The sequence below is a fragment of the Astatotilapia calliptera genome, chromosome 6 (genome assembly GCF_900246225.1).
Source record: "Astatotilapia calliptera chromosome 6, fAstCal1.2, whole genome shotgun sequence".
Lineage (NCBI taxonomy): Eukaryota > Metazoa > Chordata > Actinopteri > Cichliformes > Cichlidae > Astatotilapia > Astatotilapia calliptera.
In genome coordinates this window covers 2,720,940-2,748,329 of record NC_039307.1, presented here as the reverse complement: position 1 = coordinate 2,748,329, position 27,390 = coordinate 2,720,940, and the positions used below count along the sequence as shown (strand labels likewise).

The 27,390-nt window shown below is 41.6% G+C and overlaps 1 protein-coding gene across 1 annotated transcript in view; it reads left to right on the top strand.

The window, feature by feature from the left end:
• LOC113023566 (VPS10 domain-containing receptor SorCS1-like) overlaps positions 1 to 26,452 on the top strand; it is a 196,648-nt gene extending 170,196 nt beyond the window's left edge. The window contains 11 exon segments of the mRNA XM_026169679.1: positions 4,755 to 4,868; positions 8,290 to 8,461; positions 9,500 to 9,686; positions 10,302 to 10,435; positions 12,685 to 12,808; positions 14,042 to 14,154; positions 16,708 to 16,842; positions 19,831 to 19,930; positions 20,359 to 20,464; positions 21,095 to 21,249; positions 22,659 to 26,452. Of these exon segments, the coding sequence (XP_026025464.1) occupies positions 4,755 to 4,868; positions 8,290 to 8,461; positions 9,500 to 9,686; positions 10,302 to 10,435; positions 12,685 to 12,808; positions 14,042 to 14,154; positions 16,708 to 16,842; positions 19,831 to 19,930; positions 20,359 to 20,464; positions 21,095 to 21,249; positions 22,659 to 22,720 (1,402 nt within the window). The 3' untranslated portion in view covers positions 22,721 to 26,452.
• Positions 26,453 to 27,390: the final 938 nt, after the last annotated feature.

Below are 27,390 nucleotides of genomic sequence, written 5' to 3'. Positions count from 1 at the left end.
CCCCTCTTCTGTGGAACCAGCTTCCAGTTTAGATTCAGGAGACAGACACTATCTCTACTTTCAAGATCAGGCTTCAAACTTTTCTTTTTGCTAAAGCATATAGTTACTCTGCAATATCGGGTTATATATAATAATATAATATTGGGTTAACATAGGCTGCTGCAAGCTTCCCAAGATGCATTGCATCTTTCTTGCTCACCTTTTCACTCACTATGTGTTTATACACCACGCTGCATTTAATTATTAGTTTTTATTGATCTCTGGCTCTTTTCTATACTGTGTTTTCTGTCTTCCTTCACTCACCTCCAACCAGCCACAGCAGATGTGTTGTCTAAATATTGCTGCTAAACGCAAACCTCACCAAAATATCTTATACTTGTTGTTAGGAATGTTTACATCACAGTTGCCTGGGCTTGGCAAACTTAACACAAAGCCACCGTAATTTCTGTAAGGTGGTACGGCAGAGCGGGTCTAAGGAGCTCGGAGAGAAAAGCGTCTGGACTTCTTTAAGTTTCCTTGAAGACGTTTCATCCGAGAAGCTTCTTCAGTTCTAGGATTTTAAGGCCTATGGGAGCGTCCCCCAGGAGGGTTGTGGACCCCTTATTGATCCTCTGCTTAATCACACGAGCCAAGGTGTGAAAACAGGTGTGGGTCAAAATCAAGGTTTCGGGTGGAACCACTGTGACACCTGGCCACACCCTATCATGTGATTTACTGAGGTCAAATGGCCCAGGATATGAGTGGGTGTTAAGGTGTCTGGGAAGGATTCTAGATGACAGACAGTTGGTGTGGTAAGCCCCGCCCTCTGTTCAAAGATGGCTGTTCACATGTAACATGAAGTGTTTGTAATGCCTGTCATTACAGGGACCTTTGAAGTACATTAAAATATATCTGAAATAAATGACCCCTGTCAAGGTCAATTACTGAGTGACCCAGCAATACAATTTACCAGCAAATGGTAGAATAATCTACTTTATTACAGTTATTGGATTTCAGCCATTCACCCTCCATTGGTTGGGGGTGATGGGAAAGAGAAGAGAGCAGACAGAGCCACAGTTTGATAAATGTAAAACTGAGTGTGTTTCATTTTTCTCTTATTGCTTCTTCCCTCCACAGATGGAAGTAAAAACTAGCCAGAGCTTTAAGTTCAGGAATGACACTGTGTCCCCCTCATAGTATTACACACTATTAGTGCACCCATCAGCCCCGTCCCATTTTTCATTGTATGGTGTTTCAGTTCAACTCAGCTTTATTTATAAAGCGCCAAATCACAACAACAGTCGCCTCAAGTAGGGCTGGGCCATATTATACCGTTCACGGTAATACCGGTATAATGTTAGGCAACGATAGGAAAATGAAATATCGCGATAGAATGGGAGTAAAACGCGCATGCGCAGTGCCTTTGTTTTCATACGCACATGGCCGATTGTTGAGTGAAACAGATGAACCAGAATTGGTTTGTAAAAATGGTGCAACTTCAGTGACGTGGAACTGGTTTGGTGTTTGTCCGTCAGATACACGACAAAGCACATTTTTTTGCAGAACATGCAAGCAGCCGTTGTTATTGTCATATTTGTCGGACTAAGATGCTCTTAAATCTGGGAGTAATCTGGGTCCTAAACTCCGTATTTTTCAGGTCAAACAACACTGCAGCATCACTTAGAGTTAAAAACGGTCTAAATTCTTTCATCTTTAATAAAACGATCAGCATTGCTGCTTTACCAGGTGTAACTATGAAGTTTAACTTCCAGGCATCCATGAAAACTAAAGTTATTACATTTAACGGAGTTAGAAGTTAGCAGGAAGCTAGCGGAAGTTAGCTCGCTAGTTTCGCTAGTTACCTAAGCATGATATAGCATGTTCTGACCGAGAGATTTCTGAAAAAAACCAAACGTACAGCTCTGCTATCACTTCCAACATAAATGAAGACAGGAAACTAAACAGCAGTGACGTTTGTAGGGTTACTGAAGTTGGGCTAGCTGGTATATAATGATGTGCTACGTGATCGCTAGCGACACAGCTATGTTAGCATAACATAAACAGTGAAGCTGGAGGACGAACACTAACACTTTTCCACTTATAAAAGTTAACGTGAAGGTTCCTCATGGTTAGAGACAAATGCAATCGCATGGCAGGATGCTGTAAACGGACCAAACTTCAGTCAGGAGAACAACTGAGATAATCCATCCACAATACGAGGTTAGTCATTAATATACTGCAGCAACATGGGAATAGAGCCGCTGCAGAGAATTCAACATTAATGAATCAATGGTACAGAAGTGGAGGAAGCAAGAAGAATGAGTTTAATAAAGTTTGATTTATCTGACTGCTTTGTTTCGCTTAATGTGCCTTATAATCCCGTGCACCTTATGGTCCGAAAAATACATACTGCACACTGCAGTTTAATGTTGCAAAGCACCTCTTTTTAAGTTCAGTGGATATTATATATGGTTATGCTCAGGATATGTCAGCCCATTTCTACTGGAAATGCCTTTTGGTTAAACTTTCAGCAAGGAATTTGCATTTGCACTGTTACATTTTTATAAAGCTTTAATGTACATAAAAACCAGCTTCTTGTTTAAGTGAAAATAAATGGAAGGTTGTCTTTTTGCGCTAGTAATGTTGTGGAGTTGTATTTTGTCTCGCATCAATTATATCGTCGGTTATATCGTTATCGCAAATTTTCAAATATATATCGTGATAAATATTTTTGGCCATATCGCCCTGCTCTAGCCTCAAGGCGCTTTATATTGTAAGGTAGATCCTACAATAATAGATACAGGAAAACCCAACAATCACATGACCCCCTATGAGCAAGCACTTTGGCGACAGTGGGAAGGAAAATCTCCCTTTTAACAGGAAGAAACCTCCAGCAGAACCAGGCTCAGGGAGGGGCGGGGATGTTTGTAGTGTCAGTATGATTCCCTCCAGTTAATACACAACACCACGGTTCTTCATTCACAGATGGATTTATTCTTCCGTCACACTTCTCCTCCAAACCACCATAAAATTCACCGTCAAACTGTCATTACATAAAAGTACAGAATGACCAAACATAAAAATTACAAATAAACATTAAACCCAAGTTAACAAATGCGCGATACACAAACACAGTTAACATACCTCGCTGGCTGCAAGTAACTGAGGGAATGAGTCCGCTTCAGGAACAAAAACTTAACGAAAATAATTCCCAATTTCTTCTTCTTTACAGCTTTCTTTTACTTTAAAACAGCTTATTTATTCCTTCTTGTGACTTAGTCAACTTACAGTTTAGCTTCTTTGCACATGCTTTCTAGACTGTACTTTGCGGCACTTAAAGGCGCCTGTGCACAACACAGAATGAAACTTAGTTCCTACCCCAAAAGGAACAACAATAAATAAAGGAAATAAATAACATATTGAAAACAAATTGACATAATTTATAATTATGGCAGTTAAAGTCATTCATGCTGGACTCCCAGACATCACTCTAACTGCCACTCTGGACCACTGCTGCCATCTGTTTGTTTGCTTTGCTGACATCCGTGCACAAGAAGCTTCTGTTTGTGGCACTTGGATCAGAGTCGTTTGGTTTCTCAGTAGCTTGTAACTCAAAGGAAAGCGTGGGCTCTGTTATGTGGGACACTCGCATACATCATCACCGAGGGTATGATGGCATCACCTGGAGGACAGAGAACAACACATAGCAGCGGCTAATTGTTACGCGAGGTATTTCCTGGTATTTGGCACAGAGCCCTGGTCTTATCAGATGTAGAGATGCATTTGCAATATGTCCCGGGGTTTAAGGAAACTGGGTTTAAGTGAGGGATTAAAAGATAAGAGATCACCGTGAAGGATAACATCCTCCAGATTATAATTGCAGAGCAGCTCTGGCACATTCTCCCGGTGGCTGCTGCTGCTAAATGGAAACCAGTTAGCTGCTCAAACATATAACTGTGTGTGTGTGTGTGAGTGTGTGTGTGTGTGTATGTGTGTGTGTGTGTGTAGTCATTCCCATAACTGTGTGTGTGTGTATGTGTGTGTGTGTAGTCATTCCCATAACTGTGTGGCATCGTCACCTCTTGAAAGGACAAAGTGTTCAGTGGAAAAAAAGATGATATTTCACACCTGCCTTTGTGCTGGTGACTCCTGATATCACAGCTGCAGTCACAGAGAATGTTTTTCTACATTAGACAAAAAATATTTTCTTTGAATTATCAGCAGTTTTAATGTTTGTTTTCCTGCGTATTTCTTTTTTCCTCACGTTGGTCCCATACCTGCAGGTCTCTCGAGGAGGACTGCTTTTGAAATAAGCTCTATCAAAACCATAAATCACTGAGCCTAATAGCTTTCATTAACAATCACAACACTTTTGCATCTGTGTGCATGTCGCGCTAATTGGGGCAATTTGTCCCTATCATTTTGGGGACACAGCGCTGCTCTGCCTTTTAATTTATGGCACAAACAACTCGTGGGCTGTGTTTAAAGAGCACCGAAGAAGCAGCTGCTGCGGCTCCTTTGAAGTCGATACTTAGATGACATTAAGGTTCCATGTTGAATTTCAATCTGAAATGATCTTACAATATGGAGCCTCTTTCGGTTTCAGAATATTTTATTAACTTTTGATTGATTTCCCTGTGAGTATTATCAGCCATTTTATAAGCAGGTGTCACACTTGTAACAGCCTTTATCTAATTTTCAAATTGAATTTTCCAAACGCTGTCTCCTCCATGTCCCGATTTAATGACGGCGTCTGTTTTGTCGGATCGTTGCAGTGATTACGGCTTTGAGAGACGGACGGACGGCAAGTGCACCCCTGCCTTTTGGTTCCATCCATCATCGATGTCCAGGAGTTGCACCACGGGGATGACTTTCCTTAACAGCACCGGGTGAGGATGAGAGCTGACTAGAATCAGCATGCACAGTCTCAGCAGCGACTCGCAGGGATTGGATAAAATGAATGGTGCATTTGAGCCGAATAGCTCAGGGTGCTTTAATTAGTTTCTCAGGGACGACACGAGGAAAATGTGGGCTGAATGATCAAACCTGCACTTTTAAAAAACAATCATGAACCAACAAGGATAAAGCACCGGTAATAAAAAGATCTTCTTTGGGTGAAAATTGTGTCAAGAATTTCAAAGAGGGATGAATGAAAAATTCAATGCCAAATCCAGTGTGAGGGTGTGTGAAGTGCCGTGGCTTTTTCCAAAAATAACTCAAGCGCCCAGGAAAAAAGTCTGATTTAACATTGATGATCACAGTGTGGATTAAAGCTCAGAGCTAAATGGTCCTCAGGAGAAATGCATTTAAAAAATGTCTTAAATGTTAACAATAATGGGACTAGTCCATTTTGTTCACTTAGGAAAACGTAAGCAGAGGTATTGTGAATAAAACTGATGGCGATAGATGTTCACCATCTTACCCAGAACACACGTAGGATTGTTGGGGATCAGATGTACGATGCTTGCATATTCTTCCTGTGCTAACGTGTGATTTTCATCCCACAGCCCAACAACCTATGCTTTAGTTTCATTTGTGCTTCTAAAGTGCCTGAAAGTGTGATTGGGAGCATGAATGAAAGCCGTTTCTCTGAGTTAGCCCTGCAATAACTCCTCTCTCGCTGTGACAGCTGGGGCAGTTTGTCATGCTGTGAATTCAGAAATGTGAAGAAGGCTTTATACAAATTTGAAAACTTGAATTATGCTAGCTTTAGCGTATTTGACGCCCAGAATAAGAACTGCTTCTGCTAAAAGTCTGCTTTGGAAAGAGTGGATTACTATAATTACTATAAGGTCAAAACGGATTAATGATTATTTCTTTGACTAAAAGTTGTCACTCTGCGATCTCAGCTGCAGAAATCTACCATTTAGGTTCATTACTAGACTTTAAGATTACTATATGTATCTTTTTTTTTTTTTTTTGCAGCGAGAAAATAATTTTAAAGCAAAAAGTATTCAAAGTCTACAGGAAACTATTCAGGGAACTGCCCTTCTGTATATAACTTTGGCAGCCTGGTGACATGTTAGCATTATCTGGTGTCGTTTTCACCAGACATAATTTTCTTTTTCTCAATATTTATTTATTTATTTTTTGACAGAACCTTTTAAGATAGAGAAAATGTCAGGAAAAATAATTAGATCACATCCCTGCAATCAGAAATAAATGTGATTGTAACATGACGAAACATTTGTGTTGTCCTGATCGCATGGCCATGAAGCCGTGTTTGTGCAGCAGTGAGCTGCGGTGCTGTATCCATCCGACTTGGTTGTTTATGTCTTGCACTCCAGACACCAGACGGTGCATCCTGATGCTGTTTTTGTGTGTGATCTCTTTAGAATGGCACACGGGTGGTTTAGAGGTGTGGAGATTGAATTTTTTCCCAGTTCCTAACAGAAACTAGTGTTTTAGTTTAATTGATGATTCCAAATTGGTCAGAGGTGTGGATGAATAGTAATTGTTGTCTGTGTACCTCCCCTCTTGCCCAGTGTCAGCTAGGATAATCTATCACCTCCTGTTGCTCCAGCTAGATAAGTGGTTAAGAAGGTGAATTAATGGATGGATGGTAGGTTGTACACTCCAGCACAGTTGTGGAGGGTCAGGAGGGTGTAAGTTGGTCTCTCATCCAAAAAGAAACCGACTTTCATTTCTGAACACATGTAAATGTAAATATTTAATTCTTTGTAAAACAAGGCACTTTTTTAAAAAAATTGATAAAGATTTGAGTTGCAAAAAAAAAAAGATTGTAGGTGTACAATGACAATAAAGGGCTACTTTTTTCTATTCTATTCGAATGGATTAACTTTTATGAAAATAAGATTATTACTATTATATATAGCTTCTTTGGATGGTGTTTTATCCTTGAGCTTGAGGGTCCTGCACAGTATCTCAGCTGTTCCTAGGACTGCACTCTTCTGGACAGATATCTTGGGTGTTGTTCCCGGGATCTGCTGGAGCTGCTCGCTTAGCTTGTGGGTCACTGCACCGAGTGCTCCGATTACCTCTGGGACCAGTGTTACCTTCACCCTCCACATCTTCTTGAGTCCTTCTCTCAGTGGGCATGTGGCAAGAAATACCAAGGGCTGAGTTCCTGATGAAGGCTCTTAGGGTCCTGTTGATCTTGTACAGTTCTAGGTACTCGAGGATTCATGTGTGGGGGATCGAGTCATAGGCCTTCTTGTAGTCAATCCAGGCAGTGCACAGGTTGGTCAGTCTGGTCTTTCAATTTCGAGCAACTGCTCTGTCTGTCAGTAGCTGGTGTTGAGCTTCTCTGGTATTCCTGCCAATTCCTTTCTGTGTCGCACTCGTGGTTCATGTATTGAGCCACGTGCCTGTTCATCTTAGCTGCTATGATGCCTGACAGGAGCTTCCATGTGGTACTGAGGCAGGTTATTGGCTGGTAGTTGGATGGGAAGGTCGCTGCTGGGGATCATTAGGAGCCTTCAGTTACATATATATGTGGAAAGCCTAAGGGAGGCACGTCAGCAGCACTGTTAGTGACAGTCAACATGATATTAATTAGTCAGACGCAGCATGAAACAGGTGGGTTGCAGAGTGGCTTGCAGTTGTGCAACAGTTTCAACAGCGCTCCCTACAGGATGAGAAATTGGTGAGCAGTGTGTAACCTGCTGAGGCTGGCACTGAGATCAGCTGATGTGTTTTTCTTTTTGCTTATTTGTTTTTTAAAAAATTAAAGATCAGCAAGGTAGCAAAAGCTAACTCTAAGCTTTCTTACATAATTCACGTCCAGAGGGACTGTCATAAACCCTCCCTTTCTGTTTAAAGATACTTGGATAAAGAAAACATATAATTTTCTGACATGTAGTAAGGATTGTAAAATATCAAATGCTGTACTCTGAATATGTATAACAACCAACATGATTAAAGAAAACATGCAACACAATATCTCTGTGGCAAAAATGGCACATTCATTGTCACCAGAACATTAATCAGGGTAAGTGCTTTTTAAAATTTCTGAAGGAGCCTCAGCACGGCTCTTTGTTGCAGGAACATTGACATTCCCACCACATTTTAGAGTTTCTGTCAAAGGGCACATTGTTTGTGTTAGTGTCTACGCCCCTCACTACACAAACAGCACTGCTGGCACTTCAAATTGAAAAGTTTTTTTTCCTTTTTTCTGTTAAGTTTTCTTGTGAATCTAAATGAGGGAAGTGCAGACAGATTAGGCTCTGCTGTTATTTTAAACATAAATATGGTTAGTTTATACGAAGAGAAGTTTATACGAACCTTATATGAAGTTTGTGTTTGTCTGATGGCACATCTAATCAGTTTCATTTGCTTTTCCACCTTCAGCTACAGAAAAGTGGTCTCCAATAACTGTACAGCTGGTGTGAGCGCAGAGTACACAGCCAGGAGGCAGCAGTGTCCTATCCAAGCACCCAAAGGTCTCCACCTGGTTACCAGTGAGGGTTCGCTGACAGCTGTGTTAGGCACCAATGTCACCTTTCTTGTTTTTCTGGAGGAGGTGAGCTGTATCCAATGTTTCCCATGAAGTCACACAGAGTCAGTGTCATTATATTTACAGTGTAAATAAGGGCAAAGTCAGAACTGTTAGCAAATATTAGTGAATTGTTTCAAATGTACAGTTAGATTGGAAATGGCTATCTGGGTTGTTTCTATAGCAACACCAGCATCCTCAGCTGTGACTGTGCTGTATCCTCTCATATTTTCCTGTGTTCACACTCTAAACTAAACGTACATGTTTAAAGGGAGAAAAATTCCCTTTCTACAACTTTTTTTTGCTTTTTATGACCAAAAGTACTCACATACTTTGACATAGTTACACATCAACACAATTAGTGATCCTAAGAGGTGTTATCGTATTAGTAGTGTTAGGCTTTAGGGTTCAAGTTACTTCTCATCATCATTGAAAACAAAGAAGATACTCAGACAGGGACTGCCAGCCTGAGGAGTCCTGAATGCAGTAGCACAGTTTCTTTTAGGTGGGACTTCCTTGTGATTATAGAGTCAGCTGTGCGGATTGTCTTTGTTTTTAAATGCAGATCGTAAAGCAAAGTAATTAATAATTAGTAATACAGATAGTAACTACTATCTGCTGCAGTGAAACTCTTATATCTGGAAATTATCCTTTGTCCTCTGAGAGGGTGACAGCGTCTGCATGTAAAGGCAGCAGATCGTGACCTGTGCTCCTGTTGGAAAAAGTTGACAGTGTGCAAACTGTGAGTCACAGTGTCTTTTACAAGCATCCGTACATGATGAGCTAGGACTGAGATCCATGTCACTATTGACACTGTTAACTTTGGAGTAAAGTCAGTGTCTGACAAAAGTATTACACGCCTTGGAAATGAGACTTAGCTGAGTGACCACGCTGACAATCGCAGCCCTTAGCAGGGAGTGTGATAAACATTACCTACATTATTGTGCCTAGAAGGAAAACCGTGCTCTGTGTTGGTCAAATGTAATAAAAGCCAGCTCAAACCAGAATGAATATTTCATAAAAGGCCATACCTGCAGATTTCCTGGAAGTGTTTGTCCTGTTCAGGGTGACGGGGCGAGGACGAGCATCACTCTGGACTTTGGAGATGGCCACGCTCTTACATATTCCAACGTGAGCTCCATCGAGGAGGGGATCAAACACATCTACAAAGCTGTGGGAATCTACCGAGTGACCGCTACCGGGGAGAACAGCTTGGGCTCAGAGACCGCCATGCTCTACCTGCATGTCACATGTGAGATACCGAGTTTTGTGAAAGATGTTTTTGTGCTCTTTGTTTCAGCTCTTTCCACTTTTTATCAGAGTCTATGGAATTGCTGTTTCCTGCTTGTACGACATTCTATCCTTTATCTCTTCACAGAACATGTTCCCCTCCCTTAGCCAAACAAACAAGTGAGACAGAATAAATCCCATTTCTCTTCTACTCAGTTCAGCTTATGCTTTGCAGCCACTCAGCCCGCAGAAGCCACGGCAACCTCATACGTAACAGCGCTGACCACCCCCCGTGTATTCAGGGGTGACAGATGTAACGGAGCTGACTTATTGATCAGGGAGCAATGTTGCCCCTACCAGTCTGTCAATCCTATGTGCCAACCGTACAAATAGAGCCACCGCAGGCTCCAGAGTGCCACGGATGAAAAATAGTACACAGATGGCAGCCGGCAGTCCCAGAGCAAGAGCGAATCTTGAACAAACTCACCCTCCTTACCCACCTATAAACCCCATCTCCTCCCTCTTTTTTCCCCTCATTTGAACCAAGAAAGTTATTTCATTTATTTTTATCCTCTTTTCACATACTGTGGCGCAGAGCGTCGAGTTCACACTGTGATGTATATGTGTGCCTGAGTAGGTCAGCTGGAGTATATCCATCTCTCAGCTCCATTTGTGGCTGTGAGGAATAAGGAAGTGAACCTGACTGCTGTTCTGTGGCCCAGCCAAGTGGGAACGGTCACCTACATCTGGTGGATCGGAAATAACACAGAGGTACAGCGCACTCAAGAAACTCACCACTTCTCTCAGTACTTCTCTTCTTCTTTTGCCCATTTGCAATTAAGTAGGTTGCTGACTCTTCTGGTCCAAAATGTGAGAATCATTATTTTGTGGAGCTATTTTTGTGCATGCAGGTTGGAAAATGTGTAGCCTTGTTAATCAGCGTCAATAAAAATGGTGGAACGTGCTGACCTGTTCACATAGTACCTTAATTACTGATAACCAGTGAAGTGAAAGCATCTTAGTGTTAGTGTAAAAATCCTCCAATTCTAGGGCCTGCTGCAGTCAGGCAGAGCCGATCAATCACACAGAGTTAGAGGGTCAGAAAAGACATATTTTTCTGTTAATCCCTTTGCGGCATCTAGCCATGCGGATAGTTTCAGCTTGGGGGACACAGCTTTGGAGATATCGGCCTTTGAAGACAAAAGATCTGCATGGATTTTGTTCAGAATAGCGAAACGTGACAGTTTAAAAATGGAACAAAGACTTCTGGAAACACTGCAATTCAGAAGCAGTTTACAAAATAAAATTAATCAGCTTCCACCTTGCTGGTGGATTGAGTGACCATTATGTTTACATTTAACAGTATTTGCGTGATTATGCCAAAAGTACCAGTCCAACAACTGAGCATGGATAAACTTTTTGTCAAAAAAGGGCATTGGTCTTGGCAGAAGATATAAAACTTTTTTTTAAAAGTAAAATATATAATCCTCGCACGTTCTCACTGCCATGGTGCAGGTAAAATAAAAATTATAAATGCTACTGGTGATGGTGATGTGACCTATTAGGATAGTGCTGCCATGTGTATCACTGTCTGATCAAGTTGCTTTCAAAGTGCTTAAGTTGTCACGTATTGTGGAGATGTAAAGAGCTAGCTTAGCTCTTAGCACGGGGGATCCCTCATGATTCATGAGTGGGAGGTTAGCCAACTAAATGTAAATAAGACCACAAGGTTAACGTTGACTCCACAGCTACAACTCCTGATACAAGAAGAAAATCAGGTCTATGATGTTAATGCACCAAGTTAGCTTGCTATAGTTGCTTAGGGTTAGCTTTGCAACTCACCATTGGTCAGCTGGTTGCTAGTAAGTGATGTCAGCAGTGATGTCAGCAGTGATGTTCGTCATCATCAAACAAGAACTTTGGCTGTCAGACACTGACACTTCTCACCATACTACACACAGCAGTGCTGCTTTGACTTCCTAACAGTTAGCCATTATTCAAAGGTTTTACATGTAAAAGGCTAAACAGCATCTCATGCTACCGCAACCACAAAGTGGACAAACACAGCAAAGTTCTTCAATAGATAAATAAAGTTGGTGTATCTGCTCAAAGGCTGCAGGTGATTCCTGGAGTCATTTTCCCCCACTGTGGTATGAAGATGAGATGCAATAGCACCCTAAACTTGAAAATCACCCTGAAAATTTAAAACTGGTGTTGGGAGGAAAAGTTTGCTTAAATAAAGCATGAATTTGTCAGAGAAATCAGTTTTAAATTTTCACTCCGTCTAAGAGATATGCTCCTTATGCTGTTGGAAAAGTAGCTGTTAGGATTCTATTAGAACTTCCTGAAAAAGTAGAGTGTTGTTCCTCCAAATATAGCAACTGTCAGAGTGCAAACACGCTGACCCCGGCTTTACTAGCATCAACAGGATTAGCAACTAATGTAATCAATACACTAGATGTTAGAGAACCGTAACATTTAACATGACACATCAAAAAATTTATATTACAAGAGAGTAAAAAGAAACAATTCAAGCATTGTGGTCTGAGGATGCACTGCTATAGCTGTAGAAATGCTCCACTCCTCTCTGTCTGTGTAATTGTAGCTGGGTAAATGTGTTTGCTCAGCACTAACAGGGGCCTTTCCACGAGGACGAGCAGTTCTGTCACTTGGTAATAAACAGTGGCAGCATTAGCATCTTAAAGCTATCTGAAGAACAAATGGAGACGTGAGTAATGACAGTAAGGAGCTGCTGGTGTCACACAGGAAACTCCCTGTAGGCCTCTGTGCTGCATGCAGCACAGCACAGACTTTAGCAACGCTGTGTGTCATCGTGCGTGTGTGTCTGTGTGTGTTTTTGTCAGTCGGCCAACAGCCTGACACCTCTGTAGTGTAAATAACAGCAGTGTGAGATGTTAACCAGCCGTTGATAAGGGTCTCTCATGGGAGCACGTACAATCTGACTCCCCATCTCCCTCTCCCCTTCTTCCTTCTCCCTCTCTCTCTCGCTCCCCCAGCAGCCAGTAATCACCCTAGAGGGAAGTGTGGCGTACACATTCTCCCGGGAAGGCATCAATACAGTCACTGTGCAGGTGTCTGCAGGGAATACTATTCTGCAGGACAGAAAAACCATCGCTGTACACGGTGAGCCGAATTTCTCACTCAGTGTCCACTGGGAATCTGTTGCTCTGCAAACAGGCTGATAAGTTTGGTCTCCACAGTGGAATAATAATGCTGCTTCCCTTTGATGTTATACTTCTTAGATGTCATTCTTCTACTTAATGTTTTAAAAATAATCTGCCATTGTCCAGACTTAGAGGTCATTTTTAACCATATGCTAAAACTTTTCCTTTGCTAAGCTATAACAGAAATTGTATATAAATGACAGCTGTAGCATTCCTTTTGTTCAAATAGGGCCGTCTGTGGCTCCAAAACGCAATAATGATGTCGTCCAAAATGTTAACATCAAAGCTTTAAAATCTCGAGTCCAAACATGAACGTCCACATGTTCATATTCGCCTTTAAATTTCTCTTTTGTTTCCTCTAACTCAACATGATGCATAACTGATGATGAATGTCTCTGAGACAACTTCCCGTTCTTTTTCCCAGTTATTCACCATTTAAGCTTTAATTGAAAAGATGCTTTTATTGGCTCAGTAAACACTACAAATCATTACGAACTGTGTTACAATATAAGTGATACGAGCTTGGAGGAGTTTAGAGCAGAGCTGCTGCTCCTTCACACTGAAGCTACCTGAGGTTTCTAATCAGGATGCCTTCTGGCTACATCCTCTTGGAGGTTTTCACCCAATTTGGAGGAGAGGCCCAGGAGTGTCTTAGGAGAGATTGCATGGCTCATCTTACATTGGAGTGCCTCAGGACCTGCTAGGAGGAACCTGAAAATGTGGCTTAGAAACTGATGTCTAGAATAACCTTCTGAGCTGCTGCCACTGATACTGGACTTTGATTGATTGGCAGAAAATTGATGCATACATTACCTTTGAACTCCCAAGATTCATTTTTCAAAGTTACTACACATGATTCATTAACATCCGGTGCATGCTAACTGTATTTATCAATCCTTTTTCTTAACAACTACAACACAAAGCATGATGAATAGTTTATTAAGAACATCAGCAGCTAAAAAAATGACTAAGCTGGTACAGAAGGACAGCGCTCTATCATCTATGTTCTCATACTGCAGCTTTTTCTCCCCTTGTAAGATCTGAATGGAGGCCGAACCTGAAAATAAACCCAGAATTTAGCAAAAAGAAAAAAAAGCACACGTACATGATCTGAATCTTAAAACCGAGCTTTGCATTTAATGACAGATGAAAGGCATAAGCTCCCCTCACACATTTACTTTTCTTCCTGCAGAATATTTCCGATCTCATCTGCTCGCCTTTTCATCAAACCTGGATGAGCACAACCCCGATATTGCAGAATGGAGACTGGATGTGAGCCGAGTCATTAAGAACTCTCTGATCCAGGTAAAGTTCTCTCTGGCTCTTTTGTGGCAACTGTCGCCTTCCTTTGGTAAATACTGTCAGCGCTCAGCTGGACCTCTGAGTGCTGCGTGACCTCCCCGAGGCTTGGAGACATGAATCTGACTTTTATGATGATAAATGACAAGGCAAGAGGGAGAAGAGGGGAAAAAGATAGTTCAAGAGCTGGCTGATTGCTGCTGCTCGCGGACCCTCAGAGTTCAGGGCCGTACAGTAACGAGGTTGTGTACAGAAGAATAAACGTCAGTGCGGGTCTAATGCGTGTTCTGCGCTGACCTGAAGGAGCGCTCGGAGACGAGTGCTTTGCAATCCGTCAAATGGACGACATGATTCAAACCCACACATGACATGTTAGGTACAGAGTTTGCCTCATTAACTTGCCGTTATTTCTTCCAGCATCCTCAGAGTGTCAATACGTTTTCTGAAGCAGAGGAGGAAGCAATCTGAGCTTTCCATCATATTTTCACACTTTTTGATCTTGCAAATCAAAACGGATGCTAAAAATATACAGCCTGTCTTCAGTCTTCACTGAACACGTCAGTTCGCTATTGACATCTTTTTTTTCCATGACATCCACAGCCTGGAGGCCAGAACGCATGCCGAAAAAACAACAACTTTCAGACAAAAACACGACGCACTGGTTAAAACCCAGCGCGTCGGGAGGAAAACCCAACAAGGGAAAGCTGGCAGCCTCAACTGGAATCAATAAGGCATCCAGAAATTCATGTTTTTTTTATTACACCAGTCCTCCCATCCCAGCTCATCAGTTTGATTTTCTTTAAGCGGCGATCTGAAAGTGAGCTCCAAGTGAAGGGCTGCCATTGGTTGAAAACCACACCTGACCTTTAAGATTTCATTCATGCTCGAGATGAAAAACTTATCTCAAAGGTGAACCCTGACATCCCTCTTTCCAAATTACATACAAGATTCTGTACGAGCCAGCCGAAAAAGAAAAAAGAAAAAGAAAAGCCTAAAATGTAAAATCTGCGGCGGGGTTATATTCTCTTAACGCCGGGCCACGCTGTTTGCATCTTTCAAGACTGTCACATGAAAAAAACTGATATTTTGACAAAAAAATACTATCTATTTAGAAAAAATAATATTTTTGCTCTATCGTATTATAATTCAATTCAATCTTACTTATACAGCGCCAAATCACAACAACAGCCGCCTCAAGGCGCTTTATATTGTAAGGTAGACCCTACAATAATACATGCAGAGAAAAACCCAACCATCATATGACCCCCTATCAGCAAGCACTTTGGCGACAGTGGGAAGGAAAAACTCCCTTTGAACAGGAAGAAACCTCTGACAGAACCAGGCTCAGGGAGGGGCGGGGCCATCTGCTGTGATTGGTTGGGGTGAGAGAAGGAAGACAGGATAAAGACAAGCAGTGGAAGAGAGACAGAGATTAATAACAAGTATGCTTAATATGTGCTTTTCAATAAAAATAACGTTCACTAGAACACGTCAATAACAATATCCTTTACTCTTGCCTTGCAATCCAGCCATCATCATGACAGCAAAAAAACACAAACTGCTTAATTTTTTAAACAAAGTATTTTCAAATATGGCATCAAAACTGTCTGTTTCCCACTGCGGTGAGTTTACTGCAGGATGGAATCACGGACACGCGTCCAGTACCTTTGAATGAACACAGTAACAGTAAGGACATTTAAAGGAGACCTTATTAAATCATCTGTGATTCATTTATTTTAGCCCTGTTTTTATTTAAAAAAACTAATAAAGCAAGTTTCTATAATTAATCAATTGCAATTACTTTGATACAGGAAATTAAAATTTCACCATGTAATCGTGGAATTGTAATTTTATGCTTTAATTTTTTGTAAACTTTCTTCTGCAAAGCTGCTCATCACTCAGAAACAGCACTTTGAAAATGATATTCAAAGCCAAGTTTTGGACTGCAATGCACATTTAATCCAGCAGATGGCGGCTGACGCAGCACTGTTCAAAGCAGGACTGAAGTTAAATGCAGCTTGGACTCCAGTCGGGTTCAGGAGTAGCAGACATCCTCTAATCAAATGTACTGTGTGACACATTTAAAATTATGATTAAAAATGGCATAATCACTTTTTTAAATCAGTTTGTTTCCTCCTGTGACCCTGAATTTGATAAGTGGAAGAAAATGGATGGATGGATGGAATTTGTTACCTTGAGGGACATTTGTGTTCATGTTTTGGAATAGTTTGATGTTTTGGAAACTTAGTTTCCTTTAGTCCTCCTTCCTTTGTTGTTTTCCCATTCTGTTCTTGCTGGAGACGTAACACTGATCTTACTGATCTTCTCATGTGAGTAAGTGAGAACATTTCTAAAACCTCAGACTGCAGTAAATGTTTAAGCTCGAATGATAAATGGTTGCAGCCTGAATCCAGCTAAATTCTGGTCGACGAAGGACCAAAAATATGTGGGCGAACGTTGACTGTCAGAGCTTTTTTGTACTTATTGTTAAGGTTTCATCTCTGTGAGCTGACTGCTGCAGTTCAGTCTGACCCTGTCCACTCTACTGTCCTCCTCTAGGCTACAGGCGTGAGAGAGGATCAGCTCCTGGTCACTGTCCTCCCAGGTTTACCCACAGCAGCAGAGTTTTTCCTCCTGCCTGACAAACAGATAACTGAGGGGAAACCAGAGAAGAGCTCAGCTCATTTAGATCAGGTGAGGCAACAACACCTGCTTTCTGACCTGATGCATGTCCTCCAGACTCGCTGCTTTTCCCCATCTCCACAGTGTAGGTGGATGGTTTCACCTTGTTATCCTCACTCGAACTATACCAAGTTTGAAGCATTGTTCCCCGTTTCTGCTTTATGACTCATAGGGGAATTTTTCTTCTCCTAGCAGCAGCAGCAGCTTCTCCTGTAATTGCTCTTTCCTCCAGCAGATGTCAGTATTAACCTACTCAAGCATGTCCAGTTTTTTCTTCTCCAAAAGTCTAATTTTGGAATACGCCCGAGGAATATCTTTGCAATAGATTCATCAAAAAGCCTGACAAGTATTAACAGGTTATCGGGGGGAATGACTTTTAGACTTACTTAAGTCACATCCTGTGGGGTGCAGGGGGGAGCACTAGAGGGTGGCAGCATCTCGTAAGAGCCTAAAAGGTCACACAAGGAAAATTTTTGTGGTCCATCAGTCACTAAATCACCAGCATATCAACATGAGCTCAAATAGCCCTCAGCTTCACGTATTAGATAATGACTGATAATGTTGGCCGCGCTCTCTGTGGGAAGCACTCAACGGGCATGTGCAGAGAAGGAAGCTGGGAAGAGAATCAATTAGATTTTCCTCTTCCTTCCCCGCTCACACCTGGTTGATTGCCTGGAAAGTTCCTCTGCCCTACCAGCCGGTGATAAATCTTCATTCAAGGTTGGCATCTTTAAAGTGTAGCGCAAGCTCCGCTTATTAGAATGTATAATAGATTTACTGACCCTGGTATACAGTGGGAAAAAGTAATTAGTCAAAGCATAGTCTAAATTTAAACAGCTAAGAAGTATAAAGGCGAAGATGAAGGACTACAGAAATTACTCATATCACAATTAATTTGGCAAATGAGGCAGATAAGATAGATGAAGCCTCTACAGAGGGAAAAGGCTGCTGCAGGGAGAAAATGGAGAATTTTGTTTAGTTTTGCTCTGCAGAGTAATGCAGCAGTATATATGCTGATCCCATAAATGAGGAAAAACAGATTAATGATAGTGAAATGTCATTTATAAAGAGGCTCATTTGACTGAGAATTGGAGCCCTGAGACAGAGATTCATGGAAATGAAAAGATCTGTGTGAGGAAAGTAAGATTTCCTCCCGCTTGCTATAGTTTACCTTTGGGTCATGATAATCTGCTCAATTTGTATCAGAGTCAGATGTTCTCAATGCAGAAGGTTACTCGCCTGTCTGGAAAGCAGAGATCAAGTGAGACTGCTTGGTATGCATTATGCATTACACTGGAAAGGTCCCACAGACAAAGGCTCTTACATAAACAGAAGAAAGCTCGGATGGGGTTGTCGGTGGAGGTAGCGAGGTTTCTTCGGGTCATGGGTGCTTACAAATAATTCAGCAGCCTTGCAAAAAGCATTACATTTAGAAAGTTTGGTATTCAAAGTATATTCAGTTTGGTGGTAATTTGCATGCAGTGATAGCCTACTTCAGGTCAGGTGCGCATGTAACCGCTTCCATTTGTCTTTCACAGGCAACCTAAAGTTGCATTAGTCAATATTTTTATGGTGGAAACAAATCAAACATCGATCACAAAGTGTCTCTCAAATGGACAAAACCACAGATAATTATCACCCAGCTGCTGAACTACACCACCTTTTTATTTCTGCCCCATAGATTTCACTCCATAGCACTTTTCTAGATACATCATGTGGCAAAAATCTCCAAAAATTAGCTCAGATAAACTCAGCGCAACACCTGCCCAGTATGCAACTGTTCTCATACCAGTGTATTAAACTGATAATAACTGTGTGTCACTGCTGTGTTTTTGCTAGTTTTAGTGGTTCTTATGCACAGACGACTTTTAGAGGATCGCAGGAGCCACGGTGACATCACCGACTTCACCCAATGGTTTATGAATCCTCCTGGCCATCATATGTGTCATATTTGATCAGTGAGCTGCACCCGTGCATCATATAGACACAGATACAACAAATGCTCTAAACATACAATTACTGCACATAATCGTGCGAAATACTTCATGAGGCCTCCACACCACAAAGGTTATCCTATTCAGTGAATAAAGTTAGCCTCTTTAGTGTTCACCTGCTATATGTGTTATCTTATCCATTACGCCGTCGTGCATTTATTGCCATTTATTTTACAAAGGCTGCCAATGTCAATTCAATTTTATTTACACAGCGCCAAATCACAACAATAGTCACCTCAAGGCGCTTTATATTGTAAGGTAGACCCTACAATAATACATACAGAGAAAAAAAACCCCACTGTCGCCAGTGGGAAGGAAAAACTCCCTTTTAACAGGAAGAAACCTCTGGCAGAACCAGGCTCAGGGAGGGGCGGGGCCATCTGCTGCGACCGGTTGGGCGGAGAGAAGGAAGACAGGATATTTCTGCTTTTGAGTCGGGTATTTTGACATCAGAGTCTAGGGGACCGATTCGATTTCAGCGCCAGCCTCAAGTGGTCATTCGAGGAACTGCAGTCATGGGCTCTTCACTTTGGCTTCCTTTTTCAGCTGCGGAGGTTGCTGCTCGTGACAAATCATTTTAGGATTTTAAGTAAAACAAAACAAAAAAAATATATATATATATATATATATAATATATCTTGTCCTGACCCCCGTCAGTATATTAAGATAACTCGTCTTTCATAATTCACTTTGGCTGTTTTTTCCTATCATTTACAAACTCACTGAGCAGACTCTGAAACTTTTAGAAATGCTTTCAAAGGCAAGCGAGTTTTGGACTCAATTATTCAACCTGGCATCAAAGGACTGATCGTGACTTTGACCACATTTGCTCTTAAATGTCAAAACACAGATAATAAATGACGAGTCAATAGCAAAGACGGATGAGACTGTAGTGTGATGAGCTTGACTTTACCTTTTTTTTGACCTGTAACATTTTCCTTTTTTATTTATTAAAATTGCAACAAAGGGATCTGAAGCTCCCCTCTCTCCATCTTTGTCTCAACAGCTTTCCGAGCTTTTGCTCAGCGCGCTGAATCAAAATCTCGTCCAGTTCACGTTGCGGCCTGGGGTCCAAGTCACCGTGTATGCAGCGCACTTATCAGCAGGTAACAATCCCCCCTGCATGTGTGTGCATTCACAGCTGCCCAGAACGGCCTTTGTACCTTGTGTAGCAAGCGGGACAAAACATAGAAACAGCAGTCAGTCAGGTGTATTTTATTACTTAACTAACAACCCCAACTCTGTGTCTGATTGGCTCCCACCATGTAGCTACACAGAGACATTCAGAGAGTGAACATCGTTACAAGTATGTGTGCCTCTTCCTATTGGGGATGCTGCTACTGTCCTAAAGGGGCTAATAAGATAAAGAGTAAGAGAAGTCCATACTACTGTATATTAAAATGATTCATCTTTGATTCACATAGGCTTCATGTGTGTAGACTGCTCATTGCATGATTCAGCTGGGTGGAAATACGGGTGGTGTCGTTGATGTGATATTTACGCTCTGGGGTTCCTGTCTCCCCTTTCTCTGCAGCGCCCCTAGTGGACACCAGCGAGAACCACAGTGGCTCTGCCATGCTAATGCTGCTATCAGTAGTGGTTGTGGGTTTAGCTGTATTTGTCATCTACAAATTCAAGAGGTAAAGTGTTCACGTCTATATAGTTGTCACATTGTGCGCGATAGGGAGTTGTCGAGCCATCCTGACAGCTCGGTAAACAAAAGCTGTCGCGGGGCTAAGAGAAGGTTGATAGGTGCCTGTCAAATGTCTACCCCGCCGTACCCAGTGCTCCTGGGTGGAGAATTGGCTTTTCCCCTCACTCACACACACACACACACACACACACACACACACACACACACACACACACACACACACACACACACACCTGCAGAAATTCTTTTATCAGGTCAGTCTTTACAAAAGAAATGTCAGTTAGTCTTCAGCTGCTATCAATATTAAGCCCTTTGAACACTGGCAGTTGACCTTTCTCAAATGTTAAATTATGTCTCTGCGCCAAGAAGCAGTTCCAAGGGAAAATGATATAAAGAGTCATGGTGAGGCAAGCAGAGACAGAATCAAACTTCACATTTACAGACCATATAATTTCTAATGTTCCTGCCGATTCGCATGCAAACATCGCCAGATGGCTCAAAATAAATAGAACCGCAGATGCGAATGATCAAAACAGCACTGCTGCAAACTGCTGCCACTGTTTTAGTTTAGGCCGTGCTCTTTATTCCTCTGCCTCACTGTAAATCTTTCCTCAAGGAAGATCCCAGGCCTCAACGTCTATGCGCAGATGCAGAACGAAAAAGAACAAGAAATGAGTCCAGCGAATCCAACGGTGGCCACGCCCAGCTCTCAGCAGGACTTGGTGCATTCTTTGGAGATTCTGGACACAGAGTTTAACTCGCGGCCCATCGGTAAACATCAGTTTCAGTATTTTTTTTCTTTTATGCCGTTGTTTATTTCACACCATCGTGTTCACGTGTTGTTTCATGACACTGTACTGTGCGTTTTGTTATGTGTTTCTCAGTGAAATGGTCCAGTCAGCAGGACAACTAAATGAAAATGAGTATGACAAACAGTGGAATTGCCTCTCAGTGGTACAATTAACACATTTTTCTCTCTTTTCATGTCCCTCTTTAATCACCTCAGAATATTGATGGGTGGCAAATGAAAGAAAAAAAACAAGTGGCTCGGGAACATCTATAACTGTTCCGCTCTACTTTACTTAAATAGCACCTTTAATTTTAAGATGCAGCTTGAAATTTATTACACTTGTCAAGAAAATGCATCGGCCCGGCCGAGTTTGGTGATATGAAGACTATAAGATGATTCATACCAATTTTTTAATTCATTATTCATTTCATGTCTCATTCATTCAGCTTTTCTTCCAGTTTGTCACCCATATGTACATCCTGAGTCAACATTTGCTTGTCTAACATGCTAACACATAACAAGCCTTTCTTTGGGGTGGGAGATGTAGTTTTTCGTTTTTGTGGATCCCTCTGAATGTTGGTGGTGTATTTGAAGTTTAAAGTGTCCACATTTGACAAAATTAATAGCGAAATAGATCTGAATAAATTCATTGTTCCCAGAATTCCCGGCACTGGTGCGATGAGTTGTGTATGTCAGTTAGTGTTAGCGAGCTTCTGCTCTGTTGTTGTGTAGCTGCACGTCATCTCACTCACGCATTTAAAGCGCTTCTTGTCATTAATCATTATGTTGTAATTGTCACTTGTAGGCTCATTCATTGCTGTTTAAAAATCATATATTGTCTGACACCTCGTGATGTCTAACCGACACCTGGGCAGGTGAGATTGTCACGTAAAACGACTATAACGTGAAAGGCTTTGATTCCCCGCCTAAGGTCAATTAAACTTTGCATTTAAATGCATCTTTTGTCCCGTTTCCTTCCCCAACCAGTCGCAGCAGATGACTGGTTCTGCCAGAGCTTACTTCCTGTTAAAAGGGAGTTTTTCTTCCCCACTGATGCCAAGTGCCTGCTAAAACGGGGTCATCTAAACATTGGGGTTTTCTCTGTATTTTTAGGCTGTATTTTTTCCATCCATATCTGAAGTACCTGCACTGCTTTGGTAAAGGAGGCCTCAGGTGTTTGGTGGGGACCAATAAACAAGGGAAAGGAGCTCAAATGCAGGACTTTAATTCATGAAGTTTTCAAAATAAAACTTCAAACGAAGGCATGAGTCTCCTAGATGTCCAGACTGTTCCTAACACATATTTACAGTATTTAATGATCGATACTGTTGTTCGTGTAATCAGCTAGCACTGAATAAGCACTGACACATTTCTTTCTTTTCTCCACCAGGATGTATGAAACCTCATGTACATGTGAAATTTTCCACAGAACTCCCCACGTACATCGTCTAAACTCTGGACTGGATCACTGTTCCAGCTCTGTCATGGATATTTTTTACCATTTGGGACACAATGGTTTTGAGCTTTATACCTGTGCATGTTGGACCCCGCTGACACATACTGTGCTCTGTTCAAACCAGAAGAAACTGTGTACAGGTTTTCAATTTATTTTAACACGTCTCCGATAAATTTAATATTTAGAAAAAAAGTCCCGTTTATTTATACGAGTCGCATCCATAATGGAAGAAGGATCGGCGGCGTGAACCGAAGAGCAGAGAATGTGTAACGAGCAGCAGCGTTTTGGTTACATGTCTGAGATTGGTTTGCTGTTCTATGAAGTAACAGCAGTAGTGTATTATTTATTCATGAATATACATGAAGTATGTTATTGAAGTGAATTACACATTTATTTTGTAAATCATGAATGTCTATGTTAGAAATAATTTGTGTATTTTAATAACAAATGTCATACTAAAAAGAGATACTGTTATAAAATATGAATAGGGCACCTCAAAGCTTTTGGTCCATTGTCTCTCAGAAAGCTGATTTATGGCACAATACACATTTTCTACAAAAGTGTTAATTTTTTTTCCCAATTTTAATTTATTAACAACCGAACAACAACAGGGTGTGGATCTCTGGATTAATTTAAACCTTGCTGTTAATCTAATGCTTCTGGTACTATTTATGATACACGCCAGTTTGTAAAATGTTTTGTGCTTCAGAATATCACTTGATGGCTGAGGCGCCATCAATCTGCGGGTGACCTCCAAATATCACCGGACCTTTTAGACCTTACAAGATACAACGGATGACGACCTGGCAACGATCCCACAAAGAAAGATCATTCCTGGCCACAGTCTGGGAGGTACTACAAGATGCAGAGAACAACTTATCGCGGCTCAGATTTAAGGTGGCACTTAGGGATGCAGCTGCTTTGTGGGAGAATCTGAAGAGCATGGCAGTGAGAAAGAGAGAGACAGACAGAGACAGGTTGAGAGAGATTGAAGACGGCTTTTAGCGGACATGACGCATTAAGAGCGTTCTATTGGACAGAATAAGAAGAGGTTGGCTTCTTGAATACTTAATGTGGCCTGTCAAGCTCAAGGCTGGCTAAGGTTGGTTACACATTTAGGGTAATATCCCAACCTGCTCTCAAGTAGCACCCATCTTCATCCCAGCTCATTATTTCATGCTGTAGGATCAGGAGAAGTAGAGCGCAGATGCTACCAGGCTACATGGATGGTTAGCCTCAGAGGACTGTCAAGCCCTCTGGTGCTCTGTGTGTGTGAAATCTGACAGATGTAAATGCCTGATTGATGCCTTTCATATCTTCTGAGGCAACTTTTTAAGATGTTCTTTTCTCTTTTTTATTTCGGCGGGATGGAGAAATACAGCACAGAGGAAGTTGCTTCTGTTCTGTTGCATCATCTTTCCTGCAAATGTGCCAAAATTCACCGAGTTATGAGATGTAAACTGTGCAGCATCATTTGATTGACTGTAAATTGAGCGACTGGAGAAACTGATGAACAGCTAACGATTGGACGATTCCAATTTTGGTCCAAATCTCCACGCTGTTGACTGAGGCACTAATATTTTCCAAAAACAATTATATGCAGGTCGCCAATGGCTCCCCAGAGGGTGTGAGTGTTTCTTGTTCGGCCTCTGGGCAAAGATGGTCATCGCAGAGACTTTCCAAAAGTGGAATCAGCAGGAAAGCACTGATTTTTCTTAGTCACAGGGAGGGTGCCATCCTATTTTTACTCGAGTGTAAGTGAACCATTATCTAGTCGGGATAATTTGCCCTCGTTGTAATGAAAAGGTCTGACTGTTCAATACTCTGGGGTTCTTTGTGTAATGAGATGTTAAGGTTACACATGCAAACAGATATGAATCAAGGGTTTTGTCACCAACTTGTGCAAATTGTAAAAGCAGCAGGTAGTTTTGCAGCACAGCTTGTTGATGTGCTCCGATACTGGAGCAAAATTGGTTAGTGGTGTTCAAGTGCTGATAGTTCTTTAGCAGAGAAAACTTGAAAGTAATTGGCTGTAATCATCAGCTTTCTCTATAGCTGTTGAATGGAAGAGTTAGAGACAGTGCTGTAATTCAAGCACACGGGGTTATGGCCAGGTTGTTGCTATCACATGTCTGAAGATCTGAATATTCTTCCCTTCTTTGCATTGCTGGGTGCCTCAGGATTTCCACATCACACTTATTGGCACCATATCGCACTTGAAGTGCTTGAGTCCATATACTTAACAGGGAAATGATGCATGCAGACATCGGGCCATGAGTGTGTTGGTATGCAGCCAGTGTGTCCTGCCCTTAAAACTGAAAAGTGCACAGACAAACACCAGTGATATTTTCAGTTGTCATAGGTCTGTTCAAGAGGAAGTGTTCATATTTCAGAGCTGCATGCAAACATGATTTGGGGAACAAATCAGCTTACATCTTCATCTGTCTTGTGGCTCGGTGTGTTCTGTCTGCTGGTGCAGGACAAAAATTTGTACTCAGCCATGAGCTCGGTTTATGGAGTTGTGCACAGTGTACGTGGGTAATTTTACAAACTGGTGATTGGGGTTTTGTTGCAATATATTAAGACATTTTAAGGGGCCTTCTTTTTTGGTTTTTGCTTATTTCAGACATGGCCAAGGTTTCAAAGAACGAGGTCAGGGCATGTATAAGTAATCTTTGTTAGCTAAAAGCTCAGACTGCTCAGTTTCATACGATTTCTAATCTTGGCTCAGTGAGTGCAGATATCCCCATTATGGTCATTTCAGGTGCAAATCTATGGTTGTAAGTGCAGAAGACCCATCTCCCTGCCATTCAACTCTTTAGAATCAGAAGTTGTCTTAAAGACATGGTGCCAAATCAGCTTGTTTCAGATGGAAGGTAAACCCAGGGTCCAGTACAAACATGTTATTTAACACCAACTCATGCAAAGCTACTCTAGTAGAGTCCAAGATTAAAGCTATGGAGCTGAAAATGAGCATCATCGCCCCCCTGTAAGAGTATCTTACTAGTGTTTCAATGTAAAGAATGTACTGTAGGTGTGCTGGGATTACTTACGAATTACTTAGCTCGTATTTGAGAGCATTCATATCCATCTCTCTGTCTGTCTCTGGTTTTGCATAGCTTGAGGGAGATACTGTACAGCAGCCTGGAACCACAGGCCTGTGATCAGAAACAGCAGGGCTCTAATATGAACCTTAACTCCAGGGAACAGGAAATGACTCTGACCAGACAAGATCAGCAAGGCCATCATAATAACAGCACCTCCTCCTGCCTGTGAGTTTCACAGGGAGAAAGACAGGTCGAACAGCCTGGAAGCCATGTTAACAAGGTGGCTCTCTGGCCTCCTGGTTAGGGTGAGCTGTGATGTGACAGGACCCAAGGGTGCAGAAAATCAAGTTGTAGCCTAACTCCGAGCTACTCTCTCTCCTTCTCCCCATCTCCTCCGCCCTGCAGAATTAGCAAGATTATTATTTTTGTAGAGAAATAATAATAACAATTAAAAAAAGAGTTTTACTACTGTACAGCTTTTGTATAAGAACAGACGGTAAGGTGTTCCAGTGTTTTTGTTCGACCTCAACTGTGCCGTGTGTAATTGTTTTATGCATTTACAATCATATTTATTAAATGGAAAGAAGTCTGTTAACTGTGTTCTCATTTTCTTACAATATTTGTAAAGAAATACTATGTATTTGCAAAAGTAATAATCAACCTATAAAGAAAACAAGACGAGCACGTGTTGGTTCTTTCTTCTGCACACATACCGTATACTCACCGGGTCCACGAGTCGGAGACATTTTGAATTCAATGGGTTTAAATCATTTATTCTAAATGAAATTATCAGCATGTGTGGATGCCACAAGCTTTTTCATAATTGATTGCCCAAGTTATCCCAGCATGGGATGATAGGACAATGTTCCAAAAAGTGTTGAGCTCATTACCCGACTCCAGTACGAAGCCTCCTCCATGAAGATAAAGAAGTGCTGCTTCTACTCAGTTAGGCTGGATTTGATCCAAGTGAGATTTCCAACTCCAGTGCAGCACACTTTAATATTTCCGATGTGTCTCACTGTCTCCTTACATTCAGGTTCATACTCATAACAGATTCCATCCACTTTGAAGTGTTTATATAGTTCAGTCCATAAGTACGTGGACAGTGAATTTTTTCTCTGCACCACTGCGCTGGATTTTGAATCCAATCTGCAGACTTTCAGCTTTAATTAAAGAGGTTTAACAAAAACATTGCATTCAACATTCCCCATATTCAGAGGCTCAAAAGTAATTGGAAAATTGACTGGAAAGTAGTTTCATGGCCAGGTGTGGCCTGTTGCTTCCTGTTCCTTATTCCATGACCAACTAAGAGGATAAAGACCTGCAGTTGATTCTGAGTAATGATCTTTAATTACTCATCTGCTTGCTTTTCTTCTTTACACCACTTTCAACACTGACATCATTATGATAGTCTGATAATTTTCTTCCCTGCCTTCGGTGAGCCAGTCAGCCTACATCCTGTGAGCTTTACATCTCACTGTACCTCTGTCATTCTGACTGTCAGTCTGTCTCTGCCTCACCCTGGTTACTCAGAACATATCTGAGCCTCCAACTTCACCACCACCAAAGTCTAGTCTCTGAGGGGTCCTGTCGTGAATTGACTACAGGGGTCTTGTTCT